Genomic DNA, 27562 nt, shown 5'->3' with positions numbered 1-27562 from the left:
GTGTTCTTGAATATTTATATTTGACTTCATAATTATTTATATTTTATTTAATTTTAAAGTTAATTGAGCAACACCATATGATAAAATCAATAAAAAAAAATTAGATTTTTTTTTACTCTAATTATAAAAAAAATCCAATCAAGTTAATTAGAGTTTATATCTAAGAGTGACTTTTCATAAGTATGAATCTATAATTAGATATTAATATAGTAATATTATATTTTACATTTATAAAGATTTGAGTTATTAAAAATCTGCCAAAACTAAACTTTTGGGGCTCTTGTATGGGCTTATGTATTGCTTCAATGCAACTCTTTTAAAAGCCTTAATTTAAATGTTATCATTAGTAATAGAACAATGGTTCATAAAATTGAGATTTTAGCTTATAGTTGTAACATGGAGGGGGAATTTAGGGCACAAAACATCTTGAAATTTATAAGGGATGGTTAGAGGATATGATCTTAAAATTTTGGATAGAATGTAATAAAATTAGGGTTAATTAATGGAGGTTGCACCAATATTAGGACGAAGTACATAGTTTTAACTGGTTTTGACTAGTCATGAAATGTATAATTAGAGAATCGGTCTGCTTGTCTCTTTGAGGGCTTGAAAGGTTTTGATGAGAGGTCTGATTTGGAGTTTGTGTATGGAGGAGAATCAAATTAGGTTAATGTTGTCCTAGTTTTTGCTGGCCACCTGCAAGAGGCTTGGGACTTTTTTTCGTATTATAGAAGGTAGAGAAAACCTATAGAAAGAGGCTAGGAATATTGGAGGAATAGGAGACGTTAAGGATCAAGATCAATATAAGATTCTCAACACCAACTCCAAAAGAGATGTACGCTATATTTTAGGTTTTTTACATTATAATCATGAGCAGATCCACATTTTTTGAATGAGAAGAAACGTTCAAACTATGCTGTAGGCTATGATTGATTAGCTAATTTTTTCTAAATCTAATATCGATTCATTGGATCCAGATTGAAATCTAATTTTAAGGTTATTTGGATTAATTTGAACATCAGGTCAAATCAGATTCAAATAAATATTTGAATTTGAGACAATTTCATTGATAATAAATTTCAACAAAAAAAATATAATTTCATCTAAAATAAATTTTAAATATATTCTTTAAAAAATAATAAACATATTATTTAGTTTTGAATATTTATTAAATCTACCTTATATTTATTTGTTAATTTATTTTAGCGCAGCATAAAATGCCAAACAAGCTACTTCTGCGATAAAGATCTTATCCACCCAAGAAATAAAGTACTAAAAAAATCCAGCCCCCTGATACAGAAACCGCTTCCTTCTCCCCACGGCGGCCAATCAGCAATACAAAATCCCACCTTTCTTCAACCTATAAACTCTCAACGATCTCATCGTCTCCCCCTCGGTTCCAAAACATCAACTTTCCTTTGCATCAATGGGGCGTTCCATCGTGGTTGCAGTCGACGGAGGGGAAGAGAGCATCCACGCCCTCACCTGGTGCCTGCAGAACATCGTCGTGGTTGGAACAACGGCCGACGAAGCCTCGTCCGATAGCGGCGGAGGTGTAACGGGCGACACTGTTGTGCTCCTCTACGCTCGGCCGTCGCCCTCTGTCTACCCGGCGATGGACGGATCTGGTGAGCAGAATCACTCAATCCAATTACTCTGAAATTAGGGTTCAGGAAATGGCATTTATAATAGTTTCCTTCAATGATGGGCTGCAGGGTATTTGTTTTCGTCCGATATTATTGCAAGTATGGATAATTATGCTAAGCATTTGGCCGATACTGTTACCCAAAAGGCCAAGATGGTTTGCTCCAGTTACCCGAATGTAACTTCTTTCCTTGCATTCTTTAGTTACCTTTCAATCTGATTATATTCTTTGATTTTCTTGTAAGTATTATGACTAATTATTCTGTGCAGAGAGAACCATCCATATTTGTTATGTTTTAACTAACTTTTTGCTGCTCTTTTGCAAATTGTTACACTTTTGATTCTCTTTTGCAAAAGGACAGTAAAGGTGCAGTAAAAAAACATTCATAATAATTGAATATTTGTTGTCCTTTTAATGTCCTTTTGTAAAGCGAAACAAATCCGAACAGTTCTCTCCGTTCGGTGTCCGCACAGAATGATCTCTCATTATACGCTTATGTCGATAATAATAAGCCATTTTTGGTTTTTAATAGCTGAAGGTGGAGATCAAGGTGCAGAATGGTGATCCAAGGGATGTTATCTGTGAGATGGTGGAGAAACTTGGAGCTGATATGTTGGTTATGGGAAGTCATGGCTATGGCCCTCTGAAAAGGTTCTATGGCAGAAAATCTAAATCTTTGATCTGTTACAAACTTGTAATGATTTATTCAATTCAAATTTGTTTAAAAAATTGTGTTCATTGTCATTTAAATTGTGAATTTCGCAGGGCTTTCATTGGGAGTGTGAGCTCCTACTGTGCACAGAATGTGAAGTGTCCTGTCCTGATTGTCAAGAAGCCCAAGAACTAGGGATTGTACTGGATATGGTAATGAGAATGATGTGTTGTAGATATCTGAGTATCAGTTGAGTGTAAGTTCCAAGTTTGGAGATACAATTTCTTGGCGTTTGGCAATATAAATAATATCTGTGGTGTCTTCAGTCATCATGTTTATTGTTATTGATTTTAGGTTTACTTTCTTCCAGTGATAGATTAATAAGACTGCATTTGGGACGACTTTTAAATTGCTTCTTAAAGCAGCTTTTAAGTATGAAAATTAAATTTTTTTAAACTAGAAAGCTGCTTCAAGAAGTAGTAAAAAAGCCGTTCCAAATGAAGCCTAATACTTTCTAGTAAAAAATTGAAATATTTTTATTAGAAAGCAGCTTTAAGAAGTAGTAAGAAAGCAGCCTCAAACGAAGCCTAAGCTTATTGATGGCACAGTGGCACCACTACAAATGGTTCTTTTGAGGTATCATGTGCTAAATGAACCAGATCATTTCTGATTCATATTGGTCTAAAATGCTTCTTTGATTAAGGGCATTTGGATTCATAAGTCAATTGGACTTCCTTCACTAAATCAAATTGGGCAAGGTCAACTAAGTTCAATCTTATTTTCCCTTGGGCTAAGCATGTTTTTCCCTTGCTTAAGGTTATCATAGAAAAAAAAAAGATCATAATGATCAATTGATTCTTTATAAAAAATTAAAATAGTTCTCAACTATATTAAATGAATATTTTGATCCCTAAACTCGTTAAAGAGGAATCAAAATAGTACCATTACGGGACTATTTTAGCTCCTCTTTAAAAACATAATCAAATTAATTTTGTAAACATATAAGTTTTAGCTCGATTGCAGCTCAATTCACTTCTAAGACAATCATATTGAGCTGATAAAAATCAAAGTTGGAAGAAAAAATAGGCTAATGTGGATGATATTACAAATGATTATTTAATTTTCAAGTATTTAATGTTGCATATTATCACATCTCGCTCCTATAGAGCACTTCATAAAAATGAAATGAGATAGGTGGAACTTCTAATATTTAGAAATGATTATCATAATAACTCATATTAAAATTTCCTTACTATTGTTATCAATATTATTATTTCATGGACTCAACATTCATTACATCAAAACCGATGGAGGAGTGTCAAGAGTCGTGTATGACGTATTTTAGGGCAGAACAACGAATAATAGCAAGGTTATACCGAACAATGCATATCTAGGACCGTTCGATCAAGACTTAAAGGATTAATTTGAGTTTTTAAGAACCGCCCGATTCTTCAAAAACTACATGGTTCGGCAGTTTCCCGGTTCAACCGAATTCTTGACCGGTTCTTAATCCAGCCGGTTATTCCATCTAACCGGGCCACCGGTCGAACCGGCCGGTCCAATGCAGCTTTAAAAACCTATTTAATTGACTCAACATTCATTACATCAAAAATAAAAAGATATAAAACATACAAAATCAAATAAGGTTCCGTTTGAGAAAATTTTGGTAATGTTTTCAAAAGTTATTTTTCAGTACAAAAAAATTTTTAAACAATAATTTTTTTACTAAAAATTTGCTTTAGAAAACTATAAAAATGTTGTCATAAACAAAGCCTAAATCTTACTTAATTCATTTTACTATATGTTCATTCCATCATGCAAGCTCTTTAGAAACTTATGAGAAGTTTTCAATGATCCTAATATTTATTTCAATAATTTAATTACTCATTTTGGTGCCATAGCAATTTTTACTAAATGATTAAAATTCTTGTAATATTTTAAATACTTATTTTAATAGGCAATTATCTACTTTACCTTAGAATAGACCACAATATAATTATAAAATGAGATTTTTACATACATAGCACTAAAAACTCACTTATTCACATATCTAACACCTAACTCCTATTTATTCTTATATCATCCTAATCTATAAATAATTATAATAATAATACTAACTCCTTCTAATCTCTCTCTCTCTTCAAATCCTATCATATTTTTCTTTGCATCATCAACTTCTTTAGCTTCCTTAATGCTAAGGCTACATAAGCATCTCCCTTGCCTTTTGCACAAAATTCAATTACAACTTTCTTGTCACATGCAACAACTCTTCCTCTTTCAAATTAATTGTCTGAAGCTACTCCAATGATATCAAACTCTCTTTCATCCAGAGGCGTAACCGCGTAAGAGCCGATCTGGCTGGAGCCTCACTTGTTAACGAGTTCATGAGTCGAACTTATCGCGCTACCGATTCGAACTAGTATATCAAATGAGCTCAAGCTCAGCCTGATTCGGCTTGAAGGCTTGTTGAGCTGCTCGATAAACTTAAAGTATATTTAAAAATTAATTTAAATTAGCTTTATATAATATATTTTAATAATTTTAAATTATTTCTATATTAAAAAATAAAAAAATAATAATTCAAAACTAAGCAATCAAACTTAACAATCGAGTCAGAAGCAATCGAGCCGAGCTTGAGCCTATACATTTTTTAACGAGTTGAGCTCTGACTCGAGTTTAATAAAAATTAAACTAACTTAACTTGATTAGTCAAATACTCGACTTAACTCAACTAATTTACACCTCTACCTTCATCTATTTGAAGGGCAACACATAAGTTTGTCCATTAACAATAGGTGATATTTATATTATTATTTAAAAATTAAAATGATAAGTTGATAAATACAAATATTATATATATTGAATATTATATTGAATATTGATAGTGAAAATTCTGTAAATCCAGAAGCTCTAATCTTTGGATCACATTCTAGATTTTCTTTCACTCCTCAATTCTATTATTTATTCTTCATTCTCATCCAGATTACTATTCGCCTGCTTGGAATATCATAAATTTGAATTCAACGGATATTATAATTTTTTTTTTGGGAGAACAAAAATCTTATTTTTATGTTGAACAAAGCTGCGGAATTGACTGTTGTAACCAGGAGGCAATGGCCGCTTCGAGCACACAGTCTATTTCTTACAACACGGTTCTTCCCTGGATTGGCCGCCACTCGCAATCCGTGCATTTGGCCGTGGGGCCTAAGGCGGTGGCAAACGCGGAAATTCAGCAGAATCCAAGTGCGATCGAACCTCTCGCCATCTTTTTCCCAACCTCTATCCTGCGCGACTGGGCGGGTGCCAAAGACCAGATCCGAGAAATTCCGGCGTGGTTGCGGGAGGTTTTCGCGGCTACTCGAGGGACTGACTGTGGATCGGAGCCGGGCTCTATTGTGAAAGTCTGGGAAGATGTTTCTTATAGACTGGTTTTATGGAGTGCTCGCGTCCCTGGGCTTGTGGCAGAAGGAGGCCAAAATCTTGTTTTTAGGGCTCGACAACGCTGGAAAGACGACGCTTCTGCAAATGCTAAAGGATGAGGTACCCTTTCTTCTTTATCTTGCTTCAATTTTCATCTGGACATCGGTTTCTTTGCGTTTTGTTAGGGAATCAAATGATTTCTGTATGGTTTTATCAATTTCCTGAAGTTTGTTGTACTTTTGATTTGCGCGCAGAGATTGGTTCAGCATCAACCAACGCAGCATCCAACATCGGAGGAGCTTAGCATTGGGAAGATTAAGTTTAAGGCGTTTGATCTGGGCGGGCACTTGATCGCTCGCCGAGTCTGGAAGGATTATTACGCCAAGGTTTGGCTTTTCTTTCCTTTGGTCTGGTATTTGATTTATTATTTCTTTTACGTTAAAGGAAACAGGGAAATCAATCGAAATCTTTCATTTGGATCTTGTAAGTTCTGTACTCGAGTTATTTAATTTGTTAAGAGCAACTGGATTGTGCTTTGGTTATTTATGAAGAAAAAATTTTCGGATTATCACTAGATTCGAATTCCCTCTACTTACAAGAAAAAAATCTCAATTTCTCATCAATCAAACAAGAAAAAAGTAGAATTTTTTTTTTTCCAGTGATATTCTCCCAAACCAAACAAATGAGTCAAAAAAAAAAAAAAAATTCAATTCAATTCCTTTATCATTCTCATTAGCAGTTTATTTTCATTTTTAGTCTTGTAATTCTTTCACCCAATGAAGCCATGAGAATGGGAATGACTACTTCAAATAGGACAACACAACACATCATTATGAAACAAAACTCATTTGATAAATAGTGGCTTATTTACACATATAGAAAGAAGGGACTGTCATTTCAAGGAGTTGCACCTAATCCCTCATGTTTTTATTCTCAGAAATGCTTAAAGAGATTCTCTTTACATCTCCAATACATGTGTTCAAGTGAAAGTATCGCTCGTCGAGTATTTCGTTGTAAGCGAGCCATGAAAGTTAAATTGATTAGATATTTAGTAAGTATCTATTGTATAACCTCCTTCCCCCCATTAAGAAGGTGAAACAAAAGAAAAGAAGCATGAGTCAAATGGAAATTAGTGCAATTTCTTAGCTTTTTATTGCATTTATCTTCTTAACTTACTACTTTCTTCATGTGAGTGGTGACCCAGTCTTGAGGGATTACCTAAAGATGATATGCTTGGATTTGCTTTAGTTTTGGGTTTTCCTTCTTTAATTTATTTACTTTATGGATTAAATTATCGTTTTTTTTTGTATTCCTACACATTAGACTAGGATGTGGATCCTTTGAAAATGAAATTCAATCTTCAAATTACTGGAATCTGTTGGGAGTTGTAAATGATGTAAGTTTTTGAGATTCTGACTTCATTTGGGATGGCTTTTTTACTGTTTCTTAAAGCAGTTTTCTAGTATAAAAATTTTAATTTTTGTGCTTAAAAGCTACTTTAAGAAGCAATAAAAAAGCCGTCCCAAACCAAACTTTTTGCTGTTTTAAATTACTAAACAAATGTGCCGCTCCATATGCAGAAGCTAAAGGTTTATAGTGCAAATCTAGTGCAGTTGATTAATGTTCAATTGATTTAAGTAATAACGGTTTCCAAACACATTTATTCTTACTTGTTCTAGCTTGTCAATGGAGGTTTTATAGCATTGTTGTGAAAACTCATTTATCCATTAGAATTCGGGCAATGTTCCATGGTTGATATTAGACCAGATTTGCGACCACATGTAAGATTTGAGCGTAATGGATATCCATAGATGATATTATATCAAAATTGTGGTCACATATAAGATTTGAGCAAAATATGGATTAACACAACATCAAGAAGTGTTTGTTATCTCCGAAATTAGGAGTCAAACTTCAATCTTTATGGTCTGGTAGGATCCAACATCAATAGGTCAAGCCAAAAGTTAGGTCCAAAGTCAAGTTCAAAATTAGACCCAAAGTCAGACTCTAGATAAAGCTCAAAGTCTAAATGGGTGCATATGTGTAGAAGGCTTTTCATGATTGAGCTACATTGAATTCAAGAGGAGCTATATTCATGTCCACAAAGCAAAGGCTGACCAGTATAAGAGAAGACAAGGGGATGATTTCAAATACAATAAGCTTCATTTGAAGTTCACTAATAAGATCATCATTGAAAGATCCCTTATTGAACCCACAAACGAAGGTATGCCATGATAGAAAAAAAGGCAACTTATTATTAGAGAAGCCAATAGCTTGTTCAATATTTCTCCTTCTAACAGTGGGAGGGCATTGGAGGATAGCAATCCACTTTATCCATGTTGATAAGCTTGCGAGAAACATTCATAAGACTGCAAGAATTCCTAAATTTTCTTTGAAGTAGCTTTCTCCACCATTTTAAAAAAAATAATAACTTCATCAGCAAAAGCCAAGTCTTTTATACAACAACAATAACATCAAGCCGTTGTCCCACTATGTGGGGTCGGCTACATAAATCCTTTTTTGCCACACAATTTTTTAAAGGATTCATGCCATGATTATTCGACAAGTTTTACGCTGACTGTCGACTACCTAACACAATCCTCAACTTTTCTCATCCATAACTTGGGACCTGGCAATGGAAGTGTTAAAAGCAAAGTCTTTTATAGATATAAAGAAACCATTATTTTCACCAATAAACAAAGCTGAAAACCAAAAATTAGAATGAGAACTTTTTGCTACTTTTCTTCATCTTGTTTGCAGGTGGACGCTGTCGTTTTCCTGGTAGATGCTGCAGACAAAGAGAGATTTGCAGAATCGAAGAAGGAGCTGGACGCGCTGCTCTCAGATGATTTGCTAGCAAATGTACCATTCCTGATCCTGGGGAACAAGATTGACCTTGTATATGCAGCATCAGAGGAGGAGCTCCGCTTCCACCTCGGTCTCAGCAACTTCACTACAGGCAAAGGCAAGGTCAACCTCGTGGACACCAATGTCCGACCACTAGAGGTGTTCATGTGCAGCATTGTACGCAAGATGGGTTATGGTGATGGCTTCAAGTGGATATCACAGTACATCAAGTAGAAGTGGCTGATGCTGCTTCTGCTCTGAAATCACTTTTGCTTGTGATGATTCTCCTGCTCCTAAGTCGATTGTTAAGCCAGGTATTTTTATTTGCATTCTTACCTACTCTTCTATTAGCTCATTTGTTCCATACCCTTTTGTCATCTGGTCTTGAAAATAAAGACATGGTTAAATATTTGGTTTAGCAGCCCTTGCTTGGCTCAGGAGGAAGCTTTGTAAAGTAGTGTTCGTTTGGAATGTTATAGCGATATGTTTGTATTTATATGTTTATAGTATTGTAATGTTATATCAGTATTTGCTGCACTATCACTGTTCAATGGCTGTCTTTACAAATGCTTGAAGTTGTGGAAGTTATCTTGTATTAAAAAGTTGCATCATAAAGCAATAAAAAAATTGTTTGACAAAGCATAAGTTTGAGGTTTCGTTTGGGATGGCTTTCTTACTGCTTCTTAAAGCAGGTTTCTAATGCAAAAAATTAATTTTTGTACTAAAAAACTGTTTTAAGAAGCAACAAGAAAACCGTCTCAAATGATGAATAGTTAAAGGTTTCGTTTGGGATGACTTTTTCATTGCTTGTTAAAGCGGCTTTCTGTTTTAGGAAGCAGTAAGAAAGTCTTCCCTAAACGAAGCTTAAAATTACTTCATGTATGTGAGACCTCCTCATACCAAAATGTAATTGGTGCCAATCCTTTGAATTGCCTTATATATAAACTTCATCCATTCAATCCTAAGCCTTCTTAAGCTCCTACATGGTCTCCTGAATCCTGATAAAGGCCTATTCAAGTAGGAAGAGTGTGGTGTTTGGGTGGCCGACAACAAGCCAAGAAATCTGAGCAATGGTCTTTATTAGGCTCTAATGAAGCTTTCTAACCCTGCTTAGTCAACTAATCACCACCTTGATAGAGGTGAACACTCAAGAGTCAAGACCCTAAGCCCTCTCAAGCACGACTTGGAGCACATACATCGCACGACCATTATTCAATAAATAAGAAAATAAAATGAAATGAAATTCTATAAAATTATATTTAATTCAATTTTTAACATTATTTTTTCTACATATATATAAAATTACGTGCATTCGTGTTATTATTATTTGTATAAATTGAACTATATTTTTTCAAAATAAGAATACTTTTTCATATTTTTTTATAACTTTAATTACGAAAGTAAAAAATAATTTGTGATCAATTCAAGTAAATTGAAAAAAGCCATATTTTTTTTCCTTACAATCAATTTCCATATGATGAAATTTAATTTGATTCATGAAATGTAGATAAAAGCACATTTAATAGAATTAAATCCAATAAATTTAATATTCATAAATTTCTTCTATTTTGTGAATAGAGATATTTTATATTTTCTTAATTTATTAATCTTTTAAAATAAAATTTAACTAATATTCCTAAATTATGTAAGTTTAACTTTTCAATGCAAATGTTTCTTTATGGCCTTCATATCAAATGTTCTGTAATGAACTGAAATTTCTTCTTTTTCTTTAGCTCTTTAAGGTTAAATATTCAACCAAGTATTTAATGCTTTTTTAATATAATTTTCTATGATAAAATAATTCATGGCATAATTTGTTTTGGTTATTTTATACTTTCTTTTATGATGTTTATATTCATTTGATGTACCAATAATTTATTAAAGTATCTAATAGCATTCAATTATAATCTATATGATTTATAATTTTTTTTTTATAAGTTAAAAAATATTTTACAAAACTTTTATGCAATTTAGTAATATTGGTCTTATCTCTCTATATAAATATCTTTATTTCAAGATGGCTGATATATCCTCAAAAATTAATCATGGTTGGGCACAAATCTCAAGGTAAAATCAAGTTGGAAACTTTTTGGTTTGGTTGCCGCTAGTTGTTCTTCTGTTATTGTTTGTTGTTTTGTTGGGTTTTGGCTATGGCTGTTGTTTTTCTCTTGTAGCTATTGGGTACCTTGGTTGTCCTAGCCTCCTAGGCCAGTGGCTTTTCTTTTGATGTTTTGTCTTAGTTGGCTGGCGGTTTTGTGGGTTGTGATTGTGTTCTTGTACATTCCTGCTTTGGTTGTTTTTGGTTGGTTTGGTTGTTGATGTGTTTTGCTGGCTCTTCTTCCCTTGTCCAAGTTTTTTCCTGTTTTGTTTTCTCATTCTTTCTCAAGATTTTTTGTAGGTTTTTTATGCTTGGTGGCTTTTTGGTTGCTTCTAGTCGGGTTGAGGCATTTTGGATGGCTATTTGCGATAGTTCTTCTAGCTCTTTCGGAAGTGTCTTTTTTGGGTAGCACTCTCGTTGGTTTAGCTTGCCTCTCTTTCTTTTTGTTTGTTTCTTGTATTGGATTGAATCATTCGCTCATATATTTTACTTTAAATGTTGTATTTTTATAGAGCTTTTGATCCATTAAAGGCTTTTGACCTTCTTTTTAAATTAATGCATAGGCCCATATGTGAGTTTTATCAAAAAAAAAAAAAAAGCTCTATCACTAACCATGAAGATAATGAAATAAGCTCTAAGTAAGCTTGAATAAAATATAACTAGAAGAATTATTTCAAATACTTAATAAAAAAAAAAACAAGATTTAAAAATGCTATGACCAGTAGAAACTGGTGATCATTAGGGAGGTTTCACGCATGCATGGCCTGCGAGAAAGGGATGGCACATGAAGGATTAGAAGAAGAGGGTAATCCTTTAACATGAAAGAGCAAAAAAGATATCAATCATGCTTGAGATGAACACCATACGACATATGAGAAGATACACACTTCATAAATATATGATTTTTTTAATATTATCGTAACATGGATTGTGATATTAAGGTTTCGTTTAAGACGACTTTCTTACTGCTTTTTAAAGCAGTTTTTTAGTATAAAAATTTTAATTTTATGCTTGATGACATCTTTAAAAAATAATAAAAAAATCATTCCAAACAAAACTTAAATATCTTTGCTATGTAAATTATTCATTTATCAACAAATATGATGTCTATGAAACTACCATATTTTAATGTCATGCATAGCATTCTACATATTTTAATATGATAATGGTATGTTATAAGATCTCAAATATTTAAATGGAGTTGATTGGTAGTTCCTCTAATGAGCAGCATGATGAGTTATCCACCATGAAAGACATCAAACATGTCGCAACTATCATCATTGTATCACCATTATTAAATTTACCTAATTATATAATCAACCCCAATAGCATACTTAGTTAAACAAAGAATTAGATGTTCATCTCCACCCAAATTTTCCAACAATTGAAGACATTAATAAAGATGAAGTTCCCATGACTACAAACACTCCACCTTTTTTTTCTAAAGAGTTTATATATTACTAAGATAAATATGGAGAATCGTACACATAATCTTATGGATGACTACATTTGTAAAAACTCGAAAATGTAAAAAGAAAAAAATATAAAATTTTAAAAGAGTAAAGATTTGAAATTTTTTATTTTGAACCTATTTATATGTGTTTGGAAGTGTTTTAATGCTAGAAAAATGTTACATGTGTTATAGAATGAGCTCAAGGGACTTGAGTAAATTTTAGCAAAGTTTAAAAAATATTACTATTTGAGCGCCACAATGTTAGAAAGTGTTTGAGTGTTGCAGCGCAGCTATAGTAATAGACTCCAAGTAGTGATATTTAAGTGTTACAGTCTCATATTTTTAGGAATTTGAACTAGCGCCATAGTGCTAGGCCATTGTGGGTGTTTTTATATATTTTAAAATTCATTATTTTGTTCATATCCTAAAATACTGAATTGATATTGATATAGAATGGCTAGATATGGTATATACTCTAGCATATGATTTTATTGCATTTTATGTTATTATGATAGTTTTATCAAGAACGTGGTTCTACATTTCAATATTATTTCTTTAGTGATTGAATAGTATTGTTATGATATGATTGATCACTATTTCATTAAATTGATGTCTATAATGGATTACAGGATTACTATTTACTTTATTGCTTATTGTATTGTAATGTTTAATTTCTTTACAAACTTATTGTTGTACTGATTTCCCGATCATATGACTATTATTATTATGAATTGGTTGATGATATGCATACTGTATTTTTATCATGCTTTGAATTCACCTATAGAATTTTAGTGACTTGCTGGCTTGTTGTCTCATTATATGTAGTTTAAATGATTTCAAGTAGGGAAGAGATTTAGGAGTATGAAGTTGTTTAGCTCATTATTATGGTATCATTTATGTAGTTTATCCTATAATTTCTATACTTACGACTCTGTTATGATGCTTATGCTGTATGGTATGCATCTCGGTTTTTATCCCTTGCATTTATTCTATTTTCAGACCACTAATTTAAGTTGTCAATCCGTTGTGTTTAGTATTCTGAATGGTTTTTCTACATGTCCTGTTGATGGTCGCTCTGTCGTTTTCTAACATAGCTCTTTTATGCAAATGTTTGCTCAACTTATATGGGATTCTGATTCTCCCTTCGGACGACAATTTTGAGCTAAATGTTTATTCAGAGCATCTCATTTTTTGGGTGCAGGATGCTGGCTGCGCAAGTCTAGTTTTTATTTTTTTTATTGTAATTTTTCTTAGTAGGGACCACCAGCTCATAAGATTTTTTTGAACTTTTTTTGTAGCTCTTTTGAGCAGTAGAGGATTGGAGGTCTCTTTAAAGACCTTCTACCTTTTTTTTAATTGAATATTAACACTTAGGCCCATGGGTGCGTTTTAACTAACAAAAAAGGATTCCTCACTTTCAACTCCTTTTTATTTTAGTTATTTTGTTTCTACTCAGGAATGAAAGAATTTGTTGTGATTATATAATTCCTGAGTATTGTATATAATTTTTTTGTCAATGAATATAAATATGTATAGATGTTTTGATCAATAGAATTTACTTCCACTATTATATGATTTTATTACTGATAAATGAACTCATATAGCTCTTGTTGTTGTCTAATAAAAAATAAAAGAAATAATTATTCTAAATTAGATTTTGGGTCGTAACAACATTAGCCATAGATCTACATAAAAAAATTATTTATGGCATAACTAAATTGCTGTGGCGCCAATATAAATACAATATCACAAATTAGGGCACTAAATCAACTAAAACGTTATCATTAAATTATAAAATTTAAGGAAAAGATATTTGGTTCAAGCTTATTTGGCCCATTTATCATTGGAATCATATTGTGATTAATCTTAAGAACACTCTCTATTTTATGATAGCCATAATTAGCCCCCTGATTTATTTTTGCAAGCAACATTTTATTTTATTTTATTTTATTTTTTCGAGCAACATGAGATCACAAAAGTTAGTTGATTTTCCCTAAAAAATTTCATATCCAGTAAATTATATAAAGTAAGAAGTAAAATATTGCATGCATATGAAAACAATTCCTTTCACACAACTCTCCTTGGCCTATTGGTTGAGAGCTTAGGCTTCCAACTAAGAGGTCTAAGGTTCGAGTCTATGTGTATGCGTTGTGTGTGTGAGTTTGCCTTAATTGGCCTAAATGTCCAAAAAAAAAAAACAATTCCTTTCCATAATTGGCATGGTTACCCCTCTCATACATTATTCTATATATTTTGTTGTCCTTTTTCTTTTATAAAATATATCCAATCTCTCTTTTAAAATTAAAATGAATTTTATTATTATTTTTTGTTGATTACAAATTTTGGGCAGCTTGGTGGCCTAAACATTGGAGAAATTTATTCAGTTATCTATTTACCCATACTTTTATTTTATATTCATCTTTAATTTATCTATCAGTATATCAACAAATCCTGACACAAACTGTGAAATCACTTAAGTAAAAGAAGCTAAACTCTTAAACATTGAGGTGACTTTTGGTATAATGGTCAAAATTTTATTAATAAACTTTGCAGTTAAGCATGCTCATCCTAGAGAAATCCTAAGATGGATGACCTCTTTGAAAGTTACACCAAAATGATAAAATCGTGAGACCCTTAGGACAAAATAGACAGTATCTCAATATTTAAAAGTTTGGGCTGTTACAAATGGTATTAGAGTAATACACCAACATACATGAAGATGGGAACTAGGTGCTATACAAGATAAAGTGTTACGTCATAGGAGCAACCTTTTGAACTATGTATGAGACAAAGTGCTACGTGGTGGGAGTCACAATTTAAACTTATAGTGGCCATCTTTAAAATCCTATTTGTCTGGTGGGTGATTATAAGATAATAATACTTATGAGGACATCCGTTACTTAAGTGAAGGAAATTATAAAACTCCGTAAGTAGAAGAAGCTAAATTCTTAAAGATTGAGACGCCTTTTCGTGTAATAGCCAGATTTTATATATTAAGAAACTTTGCAGCTAGGCATGCTCATCCTGGAGAAATCCTGTGATAGGTGACCTTCTGGGAAGTTACACCAAAAAGATAAAATCATGAGGCTCTTAAGCTAAAGTGGATAATATTTTGATAGTTAAGAGTTTGAGTTGTTATGCTAATTATCTGTGACACCTCTAGATTCAGCATTCAGTTCAACTTATTTTGATTCAATTTGAAAGAGAAATTACTTGAATCAATTTATTTTGAACTCTTTTTATGTGTATGAAAAAGTTCTGCATATGTTCTAGAATGGGTTCTAGGGGCTTGAATGCATATTAGTGAAATTTAAAATTTCTTTGATTTTTAGAATTAGAACTAGCATCGCAATGCTCAAATAGTGGCGCCTAGCTAGGCGCTAGTCCATTTTCTGCACTTAAATATATTAAATCCCATTATTCAATTCCACTTGCTCATTTTGGCAACCAAAGAAGACAGTGAGGGAGAAGGATTCTGGAGAGAGGAAAAGGGATTGAGGCGTCTTCAGGCCATTTTTAGTCGTCAACCTAATTCTGAAAGTTATTTAGATCAAGGTATGTCATACTATGCCCATCTCAAATTTTAATATATTAATTTGTTATTAAATTTATATCGAAAAATGAGAATAACTTTGCACTAGTAAACTTTCATTCCCTAACTTTTTTAGATGTTATAGAGAGTGAGATTATAAATATTTGAATATTTTCTACACCTAAGGTTTTGAAATATGTAGTTTTTATTGAATAAAATAATCCAAATTTTGAAAAATAAGATTATAGTACAATTAAAGTTTTAAAATAATACTCTATACGATCTCTAATAATATTTTTTTATAAAATTTAATAACAACTATATGATATAATAGAGGTTTATTTATATGATTAGCTTTGATGAAATCACTTGATGCCTATTTTTATTTTCCATCTATAACATATTGAAGTAAACTTAATGCAGAATATTAAACATTTTTTTTCATAATTTTATCAATATTATATTTGCATGGACATAAACTAGTGCCAAACTTAATTGCTTTTTCTAGAAGTTTATAGAGGTTGCACTTTGAGACAAATTTATATTGAACTCCTTTTGAGCAATAATTATCCATTTTTATAGTATTTTAAGTGGGGAGAAAGTGAGATTACTACTAGGGTAAGAGGAAAGAATAAGAGGTGAAGGCTAAATCCCTTATCAATTTTCATCCTTGTGAGGACAAGTTGATGAGTTCGCCTTAATGATTGGAGAAAACTCTGTGTATAGTGAAATGAATTATGCATACGAAAGTTAGTGAAATGCATAACATGATTGATAATGAACCAATCTATTGGCATATGATATGAAATGTGATGGTTAATGATCCAATTGACATGCATCCAGTAGGCAATAATGACAAGTATCGAACAAGCTAATAATATTCATATGACTATGAAATAATATGAATTGAAATGAATGATGCATATATCAATTATTGTGTGGAGTATAGACACGTCAAGAGAGGGATGGATTTGATGATGAGAAGCCCTTTTGAAATTCTTCCAATTCGAAACACAAACACAATATTGTCTTTGTAATGTATAAAGTTAAGTAATGATAACACAAAAATGAAGGTTATGTAGCAATAAAATTAACTAATTATAAACATAATACATATAATATTACTCAATTATATTAGCATATACTAAATGGTCAAAGATGAGCGGGGTTGGTGGTGGCGAGCAATGAGCAGTGAGTAGTGGTTGTGGCGGAGTGCGGTTGGTGGCTGCGAGTGATGAGCAACGAATTGTGGCGGTGGCAGGGAGAGATAGGCAAAGCCACAAAGATTCATATGCAACATGTATATATAATCATCCAAATCAAGTAAATTCCAAATATATAGAAAATAGGCTAAAGTCTGAATTCTTAATACATTAATACTTTTTATATATTATTTTTTCATCCAATTAAACAAATAAATTTTAAAAACACTATTTTTCGTGTGTTAAGACCGTAATCCCCTTCTTATCTTTCGTCAATTATTTTTCATTTATTAAATTTAATTTAGGACAATTTTTTATTATTTTTTAAAACAATTTTTTTTTTAATTTTTTATATTAAAAAATTATTTTAAAAACAGAAAACAATCCCTACCGAGCCTAAATCTATTCCTGTTTTTGACCCGATGTACCAAATCTCACTCGCAACAGTCCATTTCGGCATTTCCTTTTTCTACGGGACCGTTTCCCCAAATCTTTCTATTTCTACAAAGAGTTGCAGCAGCATTCGAGCTTGAAAATTACTTGCAGAAGCCCTCTAAATCCAATTCTTGATCCAGTAATTATTACTTTCTTCTGTTGATTTCCATCGTTTCTATTTGTTCAATCGCTATTTCCTCGGTAAATCTTTTCCTTGTCGATCCCATGTCGTTGTTGAAGTCAAGCTACCGTATCCTTTACTAGTGGGCATTTTTACCATAATGTACTCTATTACTAATTTAATAGCCTTTGCTGTAGGTCTTCGTTTTCGTCTTGTTCGAATGTTATTGGATTTGTACATTAAGCGATGTTACTGGTTCCATTTCACACTTCACGTTGACTGATTGAGATGCTTGCAACCATGGCGGCGCTCGTTCTGTGCTCCATACATGCTTGCATTGAAATCAAGTATGCTTGTGCTGATTGACGGGGTGAAGTCCCTTCCTTGGTGAGAATTTGGTAGCGAGACATGAGAGCTCTGGTGGGTGCTTCTCCTGGTCCTGTGGAGGGCAGGCATAGGCCCGCTGTGAATTTGTGAGTTCTTCGAGTGCAGCCTATTTTAGTTCTTTTGTCATATAAATGCTTTGCCTTTGTATTTGTGAACTATTTCCATCTAGTGTTTACTGTTTATAGACTAAAATATCAACCCTAGGATTCGGTCATGACATTCTTCATTTTTTTTAAAATATTTTAGACTTTTCAGCTACCTGATTCAACATGTGGCATCGAAGAGCTTACTTGTGCATAAAGTTTAGGATTTCTTATAGGAGTTTGCTTTACTTTTATTCTTATTTGTTGTCTTTTTTTCCCATTATGTTTAGTTTTTTGTATTGAAATTTCTTTTTTATGTTTTAAAATAGATATTTCCTTAACATTGTGGATTGTGTCTCAACTAGTTATATTTTTCTTTCTTTATTTAAATTTCCTGGATTATGGTCACTGTACACCATGAAGGTTCTGGTTACTCCATCAACTTCTGATATGCACATGTTCTAGTTACATTTTTTTGTCATTTTTAAATATTGTTTGTTTTTAATTTTCTTTTTGAAGCTCATATTTAATAAATATTTACAGATATTAATAATTTAGTATGGGAAAAATTCATAGTATTTGATTCTAAATCAGTTTATCCCTACTATGTGGAAAAAGCATGCTTTTGCCTATTATATTATGTTGCACAATTTCGTTATTTTACCTCTAGGAATCATGTAATTTCATATAATACTTTAAAGCAGATGAAACTTCATATATGTTGAGCACATGAAATGAATAAAAATAAAATTACACACTTGGTCCCAAAATTCGCTGTGATACCAATTTGTTAGGAAATACTTTGAGAAATCCAAGCAATCCCTAACCATTGAGGAGAAAAACAGCAACGAACGAGAATCAAATGGAAAATTTTAGAAAAAAACAACACCTTGGATTGAAGGAACTCAAATAAATGAAGAAACCAACACAAGATACAATTGATCCTCAATTCGAGAGGATGATCTTCTCTCCAAATCCATGGATGAAATCTAGGGCCCAAGACTCCAAGACAAGAACTCTTCAAAACAATCACAAACATGCATAACCCTAACCTTTAACAACTCTTACTATCTAATCCCTTAATTCAAACTCCTAATTTAGAAATTCCCTCCAACCCTAGCTGCCCCTCTCTTTCTCTCTCCTTAATTTGCTTTCTGGTGGGGTCCAATAGGCTTGGGCGGCATCGGAGGGGCGGTTTGTCCGCCTCCTATATACTAGAGATGAACATAAGAAGTTTGTTACAATAATAACACAAAACTAATGAATGGATTTCCTTAGATTATTAATGATTAAGATAATAATAATTTGATGATAAATTAAGATTCATTATATTTTAGTCTTTGTTATATATATATAGAGGGAGAGAGAATGATCAAATGATCCCTCAATTCTTTGTAAGGTATTAATATAGTCCCCAACTCTTTTGAGGAACATTTGGTTCCTCAACTCTTTAAAATGAGACATTTTTTGTCCTAATATTCAATGTTGGATTTAAATGATGTTAAATGTAAGGGTATTTTGGTCATTTTTAATTAAATATTTATTGAATATAATTTTTCTAAAAAAATTTAGTAAATGTTTTTTTAATAAAAAAATTAATAATTTTAGTTTTAATTTTAAAAATTTTAGTCATATTTTATAAACTACTATTGGTAAATGTGAGAATAACTTTCGTCTCCTTGAAACACACAAAGATAATTGGACTATTTATAGAAGAACACTTAACGTCTAATTTAATCATGTATTTCACCAATCAAAATCATTAAATATACTCTAAATATCATCAACAACGCATATATAAAATATCAATTCATTTGAAGTACATTACATATTGAAATCTTAATTATCATGTCATGCAATTAGAGCCATGCAATGAGAAAATTTTATGCACTGGCTGTATGATCAAATAGTCTTAAGATTTTTATATTCATGGATTCCACCAATTTTAATTATATTTCAGAGAATGAAGTATCTTCTATTTAGCATTATAAGGCATTAATACCAAAACTTATATATGGGGAGAATGATGATTCTGCTTTAAGGAGGAGAAATATCCATTCCCTATGCACACACGCATGAGCACATTAAAATGGATGTATGATTAAATAAATGGTTATAATGAGAAATGTTTATATTAGAGGAATGCTTGTAATACATTCCTGCAGTGAAGAGAGTGCAACAGGTAACTAAGATATTGGGTCTCGCTATGCTAAAAGAACTACTAAGTTAGTGTGTTTTATATAATAAGGATCTCTAACAAATTTTCTTAGCGATTTGATGGCCGAAAGGATTAGCATAAAATAATTCTAACATTTGAAGGATTCATGAGCAGACTCCCATGCAGGTTGTTCTTGGTGTTTTGGTGATGGTTATAGTGCTTCTTGTTAACTGTCCAACTTTTGTGCGACCATATTTTAGTTGGCTGTTTTTTGCTTAATTAGATATGTTATGGAAATGTGTGGCTCTTCTCTTAATTTGATTACATGCCTGTTTTTCTGACCGCCCATACTTTACTCTTTTTGTGTATGAAACTATTAATTATATATATATTTCAAGTTGAAGTTACTAAATGACTAATCTATCTATGTGGACATACCACAGTGATGATGCAACCAAAAGAAGGCACATGAGAAGCCGAGATTTCAACGACGTGAGCAAATTCATAGTATCGTTTCATGAGAAAAGCTTATGCTGCAAGCTCCGCTCACTGAAACCTATCCTGTTGATAATTTTGTGTGGTACATTTTTAACATTTATCTTCGCTCCAGTGGCTTATAATGAGCACTCCCCACATTCATCATCAAGGTATGATTGTATAATCAAGGAAAATATCATTGGCAATATGCTTTCATTATTTTACAATATTATCACATTTATTAATCCTAAGGAACACTGGTTAGGTTGACCTGTTTTGATTTGGGAAGTCATAGGTTCTAGAAAGATCCTCTTCATTTTGCAGGCTAGGCTACTTGCATTAACCTTTATAGTATGGGTGTAAAATGGGCTATTGACCAGCTAAGCAAGCTCTCTAAATCCCATCATTTATATGGGCTAGTATAGACTTATAATGGGCTTTGGTGGGTTACCTATTAAGTCTTGTTGCATGTAGGAAATCAAAGTCCAGAGAATGAGGATCGATGTGGATTTTGTTAGCCTTTTTTTCTACTCATACACAAAAACATTCATGTAGAGAATGTGAAACTAGAGTTTTTGTGCAGAATACTTTAGGAGAGGACAAAATTACGGGATTAGCCCAGTTATAAAGCTTTCATTTTTTATTGGAAATCTATACAAGAGTAGGCAAATTTCATGCAATTGGGATGCGAAGGAAATTAGAAAAAGATAGATGCTAACGGCATCAAGATAGGTCCTCGTGCGTGGGTGATAGATGTTGTAGAAGTGTGCAATGATACGGTTTGTGGTGAAAGTCTCGAGTGTTGTAAAATACTTGTTGAGAGTTGTGGCACTGGGCTTGTTGGACATAAGACTATAATATAGGTTATGTTGTGATGTTAGCCTTGCTACCATACAAGCTTTTGTTGTGGTGTAGGTCTTGTTGTAGTTAGAGGTGCCATTAAATGACCCAACCCGGACTTGAACCCAACAATTTCAGGCTCGTGTTGACCAGTTTAACAAATAGGTCGGATTTGAGTATGAAATCCTGCCAGTTTAGTTGACGGGTCGGGTTCAGGTCGACCCGCGAAACTGATTTTGACCTGAAAGTTTAATTTTTTTATTTAAAATATTTTGCTTGTTGATATGAGTTTCTTATTTTTGATCAATTAACCTAAACTCTATAGTTGACAAGTTACAATTTTTTTCTTTTTTTAATTTCAATTAAAAGGACTTATCATGTTAGGTTTGGGTCATCCGGGTTGCCAACAGGTTGGACTTGGGTTCACCTTTTTGTCCCGTTTATTAAATGGATCAAATTTGGATTAACTGAATTTAGATCGAGTCAATTTCAAGTCAAACCCAAACCCAACTCACTAACCTGGTTTGACACCCATAGTTTTAGTAGTGGTCTTTTTGTGGTGTTTGTCTTTTTGCAACATAGGTCTTGTTGTGGCTCAATTCTTACTTCAATGTTGAACTTGCTACTACATAGATCTTCTTATGATGCTTCAAGGAATGGACATTCTTTAAACATTAATGTGAACATCCTTTAGGGATATGAATCAAGTTATTTACCCTTGTCTTTCTTATACGAAGATGAACTTTGTGGTTGCAATTTTTGGTGAAAGCTTCTCCTAAAAATTAGATTGTAAAATATTAGTGGTGCTTGAAACACATCAAGGAGAGGATGTTGAGTCTTGATATTATAATAAATAGAGATGTAATGTCCTAAATGGCTATGGGTTGTTAAAACCTATTAGAAGTAATAAAAGGGATTTTTCCCCTTATCTCTATTTTAATCATAGGAAATTATTCTTATTATTTTATTTCAAAAGATCGTAAAGCTTTGACCTTGCTTGATTTTTTTTCTTTTAGATCGCTTCATAGTTTTTGTCTTTATTTTTGAAAAAAAAAATCCATAAATAAGAATTTTTTATATGTTATAATTTCGAAGGAGAAGGGGAAAGGGTGAGAAATATAAATATATCTATTTATATGTGGAACTATAATTTGGCTTTTGCTCTCAATGGTGATTGGGGATTACAACAAACAAAACCTGTTAACGGCCTTAATTAAATGATTTGGTTTGGGATGTAGGTTGATCCTAAACCTGAAGAGAGAAGATCTTTTCCCATTTTTAAGTAGATATAATTTAGATCAAAGTTCACACCAAACAAAATCTATTAGTTTTTGTGCTTGATTTGGGTTTGGAGGTCAATTAGGTGGGAAACATGGGCATGTCTGATTTATTTGACGATATGTAGATCAAGGATACACAAGAAAGAAAGCAGAAAGTGAGCGAACAAGTTGCTTTGGAAGCTTTTCCTATAAAAGCAGCAATTTTTGCTTCTCTTGTATACTTTGTTAGAGAGAAGAATGAAAGATCCTTATATAACAACTGAGGGATATATATATATATTATATATCATATATATATATATATATATACTATATATATAGTATATAAAGCAGAAGTGACGAACAAGGCTTTGGAAGCTTTCCTTATAAAAAGCAGTGAATTTTTGCCTTCTCTTCGTATACTTGTTAGAAGAAGAATGAAAGATCCTTCTTATAAACAACCTGAGGGGATATATATATATAATATATATATAATATATTATATATATTATATATATATATATATATATAATATATATTATATATATATATATTATTCTTTCCAAAGACTATGTTCTCAAAGAATACTTCATGTTAAATTGTTTACATATCATGAAATAGGGATATAAATTCTTCTTTTAATGAGATCGTTATGAGATCTTTATCTAGGATTTTAGGATGTAATGCCACCTCATTTAACTTATCTTCCTTCTTAGTTTTGACATGCTTACTTGTCAAGCCCTACCTCCTTATAATATCCTCTTTTTATTTTTGGATTGTCCTTCAAGATGCTTGAAAAGTTTGAATTACCTAAGCGTTTCACATGCCCTTTTAACCTCAGTCTTATACTGCTTATGACTCTACTTTTTATCCTCGTTTGTGTCGGTTGAGCTTCCTCTGGACTAATGGAGGTTGTGAATTGAGCCGTTGCAATTACTATGGGGGTGCTACTCACGCTGTTTAGGTTGGTTGTGCTCTGTTGAAGCTAAAGGAGGTAGTCAAGTTATTTGACATAGCGAGCTCTTTAGTTTACCTATATTATTGGGTCTTGTGTTTCGTGCTTCTCATTGCCAAACTTAACTTAGCTAACTCAATCACCTGAGAAATTTTGCCTATTGTTCAACTCAAATTGTTCTCAAGACGGATGAGTTGTGACTACATTGCCCCTTATATTTCAAACCATTTTTGGTTTAAAAAAAAAACAACACAAAATACATCAAGCCTTATCCCCACTACGTTGCGGGTCGCACATGAATCTTTCTTCTCCATTGTCTCTTATAAAAGTCAAATATTCTCGTGTTAAATCTAATAAAAAAGCAGTCCTAAATTTTCCTAACCAATTTTTTTAGGTCTACCCCTACCTTTCTTAACATAAGTCAAATCTAATACCTCTACTCTCCTAACCGGTTCATCGGAAGGCCGTCCGTTTTATGTGACCAAACCATCTAGGCGACTTTCTCTAAATCTTACTTCTAACTGTAGTACTCCACCTCACGCATATGGCTCATCTTCATATCCTATCTCTAAAGGGTAAATCCACTCATCCACCTGAGCATCCTCATCTCTGCCACACTTTAACTTGTATTATGCTTCTCTTTAATGGCCAACATTCGGCACCATTAAAGGCATTGCAAGCCTCAACTACCATTCTTATAAGAATTTTCCTTAAGTTTGAGGGGATACATTTTCTATCACATAGCAAGCCCGATGCATTCCTTCCACTTCAACCATCCAACTTTGAATTAATGCTGATAATAATCTCCAATCTATGTCACCATCACTCTGACAATGATCCAAGATATCTAAAACGTGGTACTCTTATTAATGACTTGATCGCCCCAAAATCACAATCCCCTCACCAGTCTAGTTACTACTAAAAATTACACACATATATTCTGTTTTTAGAGTCTACTCAAGCGACAAAAACCTTTAGGACTCGACCTCCATAATCAATGTTACCTTCAAACTCCCTCTCTAGTTCTTATCAACAGAAGAAATCATCAGCAAAACATACACCAAGGTCTCTCTTGCAAATGTCTAGTTAGAACACCATTGACCTAAAGCAAAAAGATATGGCTTTAAGGCTGATCTTGAGTAACCCAACCTGAAATTAGGGAAATACTTGGTCAAAACCACCCTGGTTGACACAAAGTAATAGCTCCTGCAACATATCTTTAATGATTTGAATATAAGCATTATTGACTCCTTTCTTTTCAAGAACTCTCCATAACTTCTCCTTGAAAATTTTTATCATATTTTTTCAAATCAATAAATATTATATGTATCCTCCTTATTTACTCTATATTCTCCATCAAACCTCTTAATAAATGTATGCTTTTTTCCATTAGATCGACCCTTACCGGCATGAATCCAAATTGATTTTGAGAACATTAGTATCACGCCGCAACCTATGCTCCATAACTCGCTCCCATAGTTTTAAAGTATGACACATTAACTTAATACCTCTATAATTCGCACCAATCTTGTGCATTACCTTTATTCTTAAAAATAGGAATTAAACACACTCATTCTCCACTCATCTGGCATCTTTTTATCTTCAAAATAATATTAAAAAGTTTTAGTAAGCCAAGAAATTCTTCTCATCTCCTAAGCATTTCCACACATCTATTGGAATATCATAGGTCCAACAGGCTTTTCCACCCTTACATTTCTTTAAAGCCTCTCTAAACTTTCAGTTTTACTAATACGCCAATAAAACAGAAATCTTTTTTTATTAGGCATTGCTAAGCGTCACTTATATCAATCTTATTTTCACCAATCTTCATTAAAAAGTTTAGCAAATATCTCATCCACCTTTGTTGAATATCATCTTCTAAGAAAAGTATTTTTTGATCTTCATCCTTAATACACTTCACTTGAACTAAATCCTTACTACTCCTATCTTTTTGTTTGGCTAACTTATACATATATCTTTCTCCCTCTTTAGTATCTAATCTATTATATAAATCACTAAAAGCTAATGTCTTTGCATTGCATATTGCTTTCTTAGAATCCTTACGAGCCACTTTATATATTTCCCAATTATCAGAATTTTTAAAATTAAACCAATTTTTATAACAAATCTTTTTTTTTTGCACATTTGGATTCCATCACCAACTATTTTTACTATTAGGAGCTTTTCCCTTAATTTCTTAAAGGATTCATGTCATTATTGTTCGACAAGTTTTATGTTGGCTATCGACTACCTAACGCAACCCTCGACTTTTCTATCCAGGACTTGAGACCTGGCAACGACAGTGTTCATTTTTTGGTTTAAAAAGAAATTAAGAAATTATGATTTTGAATGCTTGATGTGCCGGTGTGAACTTGTGTCTTCCTGAATTGTCATGTGGGGTATGACCTTACTTAAGGTTGTCTATCTATGGCAAAGTTTTCAAACATGTGGACAAGCAGATGCTTTTCTTTCAATAAATATGGTGTCCATTCCTTTCGGGGACACATGTGATGGCGCTGCTTCTCCTAGTTAGTTGAATGATGATTCATTCATTGCTTTTCTTCAAGAGCTCATAATGGGAGTTCATAATAGTTGTTCTTTTAATTTCAGATTGGTGAGGAAGATGACATGATTTCAGCTGATAAATGGTGCTTGGAAGGCACTCATCGTTGCTCATATATGAATAATTTCTTTCTCCTTGATTCTTTTTGTGTGAACTTGCATTTTTATGTTTGCATAATCAATTGCATAATTCTCCCCCCTTTTGGTGTACTTTTGCTATGTGAACTTTGTTGACATAAATATGCTTTCTCTTGTGAGGGGCCATGTACGTGTTGTGGGAGTTGCGGTTATGATGGCTGTAATGATTCTTTTTCTGTTTTAATCTATAAAATACGCAATGAATAAGGATTTATTTTTATTCCTTCAAAGACTAACAATATCAAATTTTGACAACAAATCAAAATTTTATCTTTGATTATACTATACGTAGTCTAGCAATTGATTCAGCGAAATTCATTCTTGTTGGTTTATTATGACTCTTTGAGAAGTTTTCCAATACCATTGGAAGAGAGCGACTAATGGTGAGGACGTGAGGTGAGGTAACTTTGAAGGTAAAGGGGAAAACCCTTTGTCTTTTGTTTAGGATACAATGAATTGTAGTGCTCTGGCATATTAGACATTAAGGAAGGACAGTAAAAGCCGAACCTCTAGTTCAATTGTTGTCTGCTCTTATTCTGAAGAGGAGTTTTTTTATATGTTGTGTCTTTTTTTCTCAGCCAAAAACTCTTTATCTTTATCATGTCAGTATTTATTTCCAATCCTTCCCCTTTGCATCTTCTGCCTTTTTATCCGTTACTTTTTTTTATTGTTTTTCGTTCAATTTGACACATTTTTCATGAGCTATTTGACCCGAGTTTTATCCTTTATGAAGTTTCATTTGATTTGGCTTAGTCTCCTGCTTTGGAGGTCATGAGGCTATTTTTGGCCGCTTGAAGGTTTGGCTTTGAGCTTTATGGCCTTTCGACATCTTAGATGAGAACAAATGCAACAAAATATAAGATTCAAAAGTTTTAGGACTTAAGAAACATTTCTATCCTTTGACTAAAGGAAATCAAGCTAATTTTATGGTGGCCCAGCTTGACCGTGGCATTGGAACGCTTTAGGACAGGCAATATGGGTCCATTTCATATGCAATCGATCATCCTTTCTCATAGTGTCACTAGGCAAAAACTATATGCTTAACACTTCATGCTATAAATCTTCTCCACACTTCCTGTTTCTAGGCAGGTCGTAGGGAATTTTGGGTTATACTTGAGTATGATTTTTAGTAGAAATTACATCAATGATGAAATTTCAAGCTTTATTTATAATCTCCTAGCCTTAATGCGATTATGTGTCGGCTTTCAGCTTTTCTTGCTGAAAAGAAATTGAGGATCGGTATTAGCTCAAGTTCATCAATGGATAATAGGGATGCTAACTTAGAAATACAAGTATCT

The 27562-nt window shown here is 32.7% G+C and overlaps 3 protein-coding genes across 4 annotated transcripts in view; all 3 read left to right on the top strand.

Moving 5' to 3' along the window:
• The first annotated feature begins 1249 nt into the window (after positions 1 to 1249).
• On the top strand, positions 1250 to 2629 carry LOC110113231 (universal stress protein PHOS32). Its single transcript, XM_020845707.2, has 4 exons — positions 1250 to 1628; positions 1716 to 1822; positions 2178 to 2296; positions 2411 to 2629. Exons 1-4 carry the CDS (start codon positions 1427 to 1429, stop codon positions 2490 to 2492), a joined length of 510 nt encoding a protein of 169 aa, XP_020701366.1. The 5' UTR covers positions 1250 to 1426; the 3' UTR covers positions 2493 to 2629.
• A 2807-nt stretch (positions 2630 to 5436) lies between these two features.
• On the top strand, positions 5437 to 9115 carry LOC110113225 (GTP-binding protein SAR1A-like). The gene is made up of 3 exons (XM_020845695.2): positions 5437 to 5837; positions 5972 to 6103; positions 8478 to 9115. Exons 1-3 carry the CDS (start codon positions 5709 to 5711, stop codon positions 8796 to 8798), a joined length of 582 nt encoding a protein of 193 aa, XP_020701354.1. The 5' UTR covers positions 5437 to 5708; the 3' UTR covers positions 8799 to 9115.
• An 8148-nt stretch (positions 9116 to 17263) lies between these two features.
• LOC110113207 (putative UDP-glucuronate:xylan alpha-glucuronosyltransferase 3) overlaps positions 17264 to 27562 on the top strand; it is a 36341-nt gene continuing 26042 nt past the window's right edge. The window contains exons 1-3 of one of the 2 annotated variants that reach the window (XM_020845677.2): positions 17264 to 17423; positions 17603 to 17878; positions 20477 to 20680. In XM_020845677.2, coding sequence (XP_020701336.1) covers positions 17814 to 17878; positions 20477 to 20680 — 269 coding nt within the window. In that variant the 5' untranslated portion in view covers positions 17264 to 17423; positions 17603 to 17813. Of the gene's footprint in view, positions 17535 to 17602; positions 17879 to 20476; positions 20681 to 27562 lie in introns of both variants that reach the window. The other variant, XM_028692223.1, reaches the window with a different exon arrangement.

The sequence above is a fragment of the Dendrobium catenatum genome, unplaced genomic scaffold (assembly GCF_001605985.2).
Source record: "Dendrobium catenatum unplaced genomic scaffold, ASM160598v2 original_scaffold_144855, whole genome shotgun sequence".
NCBI lineage: Eukaryota > Viridiplantae > Streptophyta > Magnoliopsida > Asparagales > Orchidaceae > Dendrobium > Dendrobium catenatum.
Note: the sequence above shows the minus strand (reverse complement) of the source record. Positions and strands in the feature narration are given on the sequence as shown.